The 7,519-nt window shown below is 38.6% G+C and overlaps 1 protein-coding gene across 1 annotated transcript; it reads left to right on the plus strand.

Annotated features, from left to right (window-relative positions):
• Nucleotides 1-2,939: 2,939 nt before the first annotated feature.
• On the plus strand, nt 2,940-6,467 carry six3a (SIX homeobox 3a). Its single transcript, XM_057342080.1, has 2 exons — nt 2,940-4,083; nt 5,371-6,467. Exons 1-2 carry the CDS (start codon nt 3,392-3,394, stop codon nt 5,561-5,563), a joined length of 885 nt encoding a protein of 294 aa, XP_057198063.1. The 5' UTR covers nt 2,940-3,391; the 3' UTR covers nt 5,564-6,467.
• The last annotated feature ends 1,052 nt before the right edge of the window (nt 6,468-7,519 follow it).

The raw sequence follows: 7,519 nt of genomic DNA on the forward strand, positions 1-7,519 counted from the left end.
GCAGACCTAGCAGGATGCCCACTTAATGAGACCACACAAATAAAAGAGGAGGGGGGAACTCTACATTTCTCCTATTGCTCCTTCCCACATTAAGGAAATAACAGAATCATTTTTATCTGGGGTGCAGGAACTTGTAACTAATAAGTAGAACATCATTTAAAATAGTGAATACATTTTTTTTTTGGTTAGCTTTCCTATTATAAATTGTCACTAATAGCATATAAATATAAGCCTATATTATATTTTATCTAAATGTAATCTGGCTATACCCAAGTATGTTTGATATAATATGGAAGAAGTAAAATAATAAAGCGCCTTCATTAAGGTACCTACATTTAACAAGACCAGTCGAATCAAAATACAGCCGAGGTTAAGACCCTGAGCTGAGAGAATAGAAAGGGGCATTTGCGCCCCCGTTACGACGGCCCCACAACGCTGCAAGCTGCACTTGTCTCGCATGATTCACGGAGAGAAGAAGCATGACAACTTCACAAGCGAAAAGATGGGAATACGGGTGGTACTGAACGATGCTTGTTTAATCTACGGTCCTTATTGCCTATCGGTGTATTTTACGAAGCTCTAACACTCTTAAGAAGCTGCAAAACTCTCTGGTGAGTCTCTCAGAACCATTAGCTATCTTTAACATAAGTAATGTGATTCAAACTTACAGGATGCCGAAACGTCCGCTTTCGCGCAAGCCAAACATGCCTCATCATCAACTCCGTTTTGGATCCATAACTGTTGCAGTAGAACCATCAATATAATTTCTTAAACAGAGCAAGGAAAACAGAATACGGAATACGACAAGACATAAAAGGGCTGCGAAAGAGAACAAAACAAGAGAACAAGAAAAAAGTGAGCAATGAGTCGATGGAACCAAATAAAGTTTTACTAAGTGACGTAGTTCATTGAAATAAAAGGGAGAATAGGAAAAAACGACGCAAACCACAGTTCTCCGGCGAGAAGAGGTCTCTTGAAATGAACTAAATTCCGTAGCCGTCACTGGAGACAGTTTTCCTGATTGGCAACGTTAAATAACAAAGTGAATGTGTTTCAAATCAAATAAAACATTTCAGCGGAGAAGAGACCGTCCCCTGCCCTTTCCTCTTCGAACACACAATGCCAATGCACAAAATTATTCATGCAAGCTTTAAGGTTACTTGCCAGTGTTGGTGAGAGGATGGGAGGACACATTTTCGTGTGATGATAACGAGCAAGTTTGAATAGAGAGCTAAGAAATGGTACACTTGCCTTCCACGGTCGAGCTCTTCCAGTGCTCTCTCGCATGCTGTGACGACACTTAGGTTTATTTAAGCTATAAGGCACTGAGCGCCGAAATTACTTGAAGTTTGAAACCCCTGATCACTCCGCTCAAAAGCACTGGAGCAATTATATAAACACACGTTTAAATAATGTATGTGCAATTTTTCATGTAATCCTAATGCGTTACTTCATGGTCTTTCTAAGTAAAAAAAGAAAACAAAGAGGGAGATAAACGTTCATCGGTACTGAGGAGCTTGCTCCCCGCTGTTTTTACATGGAATGGAGAAATGAAAGCTTCGGGATAAAAAGGCGATTAGACCAGGTGAATAAACTTGTTTGGGGATGTTAATGACATGCTTAACGAAAACAAAGGCTATGTTAAATAAAGTGATTTTACGGCACCTTGCACATTTTACTGTTTTTAGTCCATTTCCACTATTACGTGCCTATAGTGGCATTTTGCAAATAATCTCAGAATCATATCATGCAAACAGTTATGCCTCCAGAATATAGTTATTTTAAACACGCCACAAAACAAACCCAGTATATCATTCCGTAATCAAATGCTTTCCAAGCGCAACCCAGCGTGATTTTTAAAATGAAATAACCTAGGTTATTTCCAGTCCAAAAAGCTTTCAAAGGGACAATTTCAAGTGCCACTTGAAATTACTTCACATAAGTTTCCTGTGACAGAAGATCAAACAGATTTGATCATGGAGACACAACCTGGCCCAATACGTCTATTAGGATCTTTTTCCCGCCCCTCATTCTTTAACAACACCAGCAAACATTATATTAATCAACTGTGAGGGTGGCTAGTGGTAAACCAGCGAAAAGGAAATTACGAAAATAACCTAAAAATATATTCACACAGATTGTATTATCATATTAACATACACGTCTTTGAGAACACTCCTAAAAATATCTGAATAATAGAGTTCATGACCATTGTCATTTATAACCATCGGCAGATTAGAGAACTGTATGGTGTGTGGCTCTCATTACACCTCATGTGTTTTCACAATATGGTCATTTTTACCGAGTGGACGAGTCATTTTAAAGCATCTAATGCAGCGTAAATCCTTTGATGCAAGCCATGAAAACCATACCAACAGGCCCTTAAAGCCGAATCTCGTGACATATAGATTACGACTTTCGTTCTGTTGAAACAGCCAATAGGCATTCAAATTTAAACGACATCAAGTGGCTCAAAATAATCGGTATAATATAACGAAGCAACAGAGCAAAATTAACTTAAAACGTTTTTTAATAATTATGTTCGTTTATAGGGCACTTTGTCAACATGCATCTATTTAGTCTGTGAGCAAAGCGCCACCACAGCCAGGGATGCGCATCCACTATTGAACCCGTGTTGTCACTGTCCGCGTGCGAATAGCGGTCATTTCGTAGCCAAATCGTACCAAAATGCGTCAAAAGTGACCCTTCGGGGTTAAGCGTACGAACAAATATAAATTAATCACTTAATGACAAATATAAATGCAACGCTTTAGGGGCTACTGTCGCTTCAGAGAGCAAGCGCAGCATCATCTCTTCTCCACAAAATTATCTTCATACGAGGCTCAAAAGAATGCAGTAGCGTATCTGCGCATCCTGTTGTAGATTCCGTTTTAACATTTAAATGTGCATTCCCGTTTCCACGACTGTCACTCGGAGACCCCACCCCTGCCTTCTCTCCCTACATATCTTCTTAACTTTAACGAGCCTCGTTAAGATCACAATAATATTCCACCCACTAATTGCTCATTCCATTCAACAAATAGGCGAGCCTCTGCTTCGACTTCACACGAGTCACGGGAGGGAGGGTGCTGTTGAGATTGGAGTTCCTGATAACCCCCCGTGCTTGCAGCAGAAGTGGTGAAAGCCTCTACGTACTGGCTAATGATTGGCACGCTTGACAGTGATTGGCAGGGCTGCCATGACAACCCTACAACGACACCGAGAAGACCAATAGAAAAGCGAAACAAAATATTTCAATGCTACACTCACGGTGGATTTAGGGGGAGATATTATGAGGCTGGTGTCATTAGGCGATAGCTATTGAATCATTCAATCTGAAATCGTCGTTCTTTTTTCCTTGGCAAATTTCATCGTCTCTCAGGTCATTTCCATGGTTTTCAGATCGCCTTTAGAGCTTTATCCCCCTCATTTCTTCCTGCCAAACTTTGCTGATCGCCCTCTGCTCTTGGCGAGCAGCGCGCCCAGCACCAGGTCTCCTGAAGACTTGTCAATGTTTCAGCTACCGACCTTAAACTTCTCTCCAGAGCAAGTGGCGAGCGTCTGCGAGACGCTCGAGGAGACCGGGGACATCGAGCGCTTGGGTCGCTTCCTATGGTCGCTTCCAGTGGCGCCGGGCGCTTGCGAAGCGATCAACAAGCATGAATCCATCCTACGTGCCCGAGCCGTGGTTGCCTTCCACACGGGCAATTTTCGCGATCTCTACCACATTTTGGAGAACCACAAGTTTACCAAGGACTCGCATTGCAAACTACAGGCGATGTGGCTAGAGGCTCACTATCAGGAGGCCGAGAAACTACGCGGGCGTCCCCTAGGACCAGTTGATAAGTATAGGGTGCGAAAGAAGTTTCCCCTGCCTAGAACCATCTGGGACGGCGAGCAGAAGACGCACTGTTTCAAAGAGCGGACGCGGAGTCTGTTACGGGAGTGGTACCTTCAGGACCCCTACCCAAACCCCAGCAAGAAAAGGGAACTGGCGCAAGCCACTGGACTCACTCCTACACAGGTCGGGAATTGGTTTAAAAACCGGAGGCAACGAGACAGGGCAGCGGCAGCAAAAAACAGGTAAGCCACGTTGTTTCATAAACAAAGTAACATACACAGAAACAAATATAAACGTAGATATACAGAGATAATTTTGAAATACTAAAATAGATTTTAAAGACATAAACACAAAGGGAAAAGAACGAACACATAACGTGTATATCATGTAGAAAGTCTCAGCTATAGAACATTAAAACATGTAGGCTACGTATGAAAATACGTTTGTAATATTAGCGCACAGAAATGAATGTGAACATTAATTTATCTGAAGTATTATATATAGTGAATTTCTTTGTCTGAAATATTTATCGATAAGTTCTAAAAAAGCTTAATAGAATATGTGTATTTTCACAACAAAAGCCTTCCATTGTTTTTGTCATCTCAACACAGCATGCTTGAATCTTAATTTTACTACTAACACATTTTTACTATTTTAGACAGAAAACAATGCAGTATAAATAATATCTCACTGGAAGATAAACACTGTACGAGTGACATTTCACGGTTGCAATAAGAAATCCTCAAGTTGAGAATTGTTTTATCACAACGTGCAAGTTTTACAACACGAGATTGTAAATGCAAATAGTTTTAAATTTCTTCTGACAAACATGTAGGGAAAATCAAACTTAAAATATTTAGAAAACTTCTGGGGTTTAGTTTCTTATTCTTGGCCGATTATTAATTGTTTGCCCCATACGGGAAATTCTAAATTACATAAAATATTTTTTATAACGTTAACTGAGATGAAACACGGAAGTGGTGTTTCATGCTATATTTACTTTCTCTTCAAACACTGGATATTATTGGGTGTCTTGGAAATAGGAAAAGATACATACATTCATGACTGATGCAAGCTTATGTAATTTATTTATATAAGCCTAAATTTATGCCTAAACCTATAAATTACTTGACTGAATGATTTTGCTGTATATAAGAATCATGATATTTTGATCATGCAGTAACATTGCAACCATTCACTGACGTCACACAATTTGATCACATAAACAAGAAAAACAAATATTTTGCATTACAAAATAAATATCCCCAGAAGTGAACCAGATCTTGAGGATTGGCCAGTGTCTTGGTGTGTATCATTCAAGATCCAGGGCTTTGTGATATTTTGCAATAATAGATCCAATAATAGTAAACTGTACATTTCTGCAATTGATTAATGATTTCTTTAAATTATTTTAGAGCACTGTTAGCAGTGGTGCTCTGATAATGTTCAAAGTAACTGGGGAATGTTTTACAATGATAAATACTGTGTGTAAAATATTCTAATAGAGTACCGTATTCTCACTTTGCTAGGCTCCAGCACCAAGCAATAGGGCAGAATGGCATGCGGTCCCTTTCAGAATCCGGCTGCACCCCACGTAGTTCGGCGGAATCACCATCAACTGCGGCCAGTCCAACCACCAGTGTCTCCAGTATGACAGAACGAGTCGACACGGGCACGTCAATCCTTTCAGTAACATCAAGTGACTCGGAATGCGACGTATGATACGCAAAAAGAGAAATATATACAGGAAATATGGACCTGAATAAACTTTATGAATTATCGGGAAAAAGGACCAATTGATATTACAAATAAAAAAGGAAAAAACAGACTAAACAAAACATAAAAGCACGTCTTTTTCAAGCGCTTTCAATGGACCCCACACCTTTCCCCCACCCCATCACTTGCATGATATATATATATATATATCTATATATATTTTTATTTTTTTGTATATGGGGGAAATGCCCCAAGTTTGTTGTGTCTGCCAGGACCACCGCAAAGAGGGAATTACAAGAACCCGGTGTCCATCGCCTTTTTTCTGTTTTAGTCCGAGTGACGACGAGCAGCCAGGATGCAATCCTCTTTTCCTTTATGTTCATCAGACAATCATTTAAGTCGTAAGCACCTTTTTACTACACTTCTGTCACTGCCTGTGTGGGGTACTGGTCAATTGTGGAACTGAATCGTTATGACTGTATCAGATTTTTATTTTTATTTCGAGATTTTATATTGAATTATGTATATCTTAAATAATGCGATCATTCTCCCAGTCTGTAATATATGTGTAGAAATACGCCTGTATATAATAATACTGCTCTACCGCCTTCATTCTCTTTTCTATCCATGTTCACTTTTCTTGACTTGGTGCCCCTACATAAACTATTCGTCTAAACGTAACTATTAAGTGCTCTAGGCGTTGTTTCTTTGTTTTTATACCACGAAAGAACGCTAGTGACCATGAATTATCAGTCGGGATTAATGCAAAAGACAAATACTGGATATCATTATCGAATGACCAAGTCTATTTCATGTTTCTAGTTCAGCGCTTACTATTCAATGTTACTTTCTTGCGTGTTTCTGTTAATGTATACGTTTCTAAATTGAAAATACAGTATTCAATTTTGGTATAAAACTGCATTAAGTGTGTCATTTCCACAAATTTCAATGCAATATCGTTCAGAAATTTACGATTTGTGTTTTTCTTGACTTTTTCTAGTAACTATGTACAATTTGAAAATATTCACACACAAAAAAAGACAAGGCGAGACCCCTCCCCTAGCCCAGCGTCCCATTGTAACCAACGAAAAAGCTTTTCATTCAAATCTGCAAGAAAGCTCCCTTTGGGCGAGTCACGCCAGCTCACATGAACCAACAGAAAACAGTACAATGGACTTAACTAGTTCAGCTAGTTTGCTTCACATTTTTAAAAGCTCACCTGAACAGACATTAAAACTCAAAGTAAAATATTTTTTTCATACCAAGTACAAGTTTAATCCAAATTTAGAGTTTTTTAAATATTTACATATATTATTAATTTTCATAAATTGGGCTTTTGACAGGGTAACTGGTAATTTAGTTGCCAAAAAATGTAAGATAACTTGATGTTGTAAAATTCCAATTTGTTATTGATTCGTTATAATGACAAAACTTACCAATTTAAAAAGATATTACAAAACATCCTCTAGGTTACCTATACGTTAAAGACGACCTAAGTAAAAATGTATTAAATCATTTAGTTTGTTCGGCAGATTACTTGAAGATTTGGGACGAGGGCTATAATTTGTTGCTCCCACACCCAGAATTCATCAATGCTTAAAAGGCTTAGATTATTATTTCACCTATAGGTTCGTAATTATTTAGTACCGTTGTGTTTGCCTTGTTTAGATGCTTTGAAATCTAAATCTGTACGAACATACGAAAATACCATTAGATCTTAAAGACACTCAAAAACAAGTAAACTAAAATAAAGATTTACAATCAGTCATATAGTAATGACATTTTCCCTTTGAGGTCCATCTGCATATGGGCTATCACTGGGCGATAGAGCTCTCTAATAACTTACCACTGATCTTTATCATTACATCCTCTTGGCCAATATATGTTTTATTCTACTATACCAATAGGCCTACTATTATGTGTAATGAAGGTAAACAATGGGTAAACAAAGTGTGAACAATT

Source organism: Triplophysa rosa, linkage group LG9, assembly GCF_024868665.1.
Source record: "Triplophysa rosa linkage group LG9, Trosa_1v2, whole genome shotgun sequence".
In the NCBI taxonomy this organism is placed as follows: Eukaryota; Metazoa; Chordata; class Actinopteri; order Cypriniformes; family Nemacheilidae; genus Triplophysa; species Triplophysa rosa.

Bases quoted from the DNA above. Each gene is read 5' to 3' on its own strand.
- six3a (XM_057342080.1), top strand. From the start codon at position 3,392: ATGGTTTTCAGATCGCCTTTAGAGCTTTATCCCCCTCATTTCTTCCTG. The intron at 4,084-5,370 runs GTAAGCCACGTT...TCACTTTGCTAG, and splicing joins GCAGCGGCAGCAAAAAACAG to GCTCCAGCACCAAGCAATAG.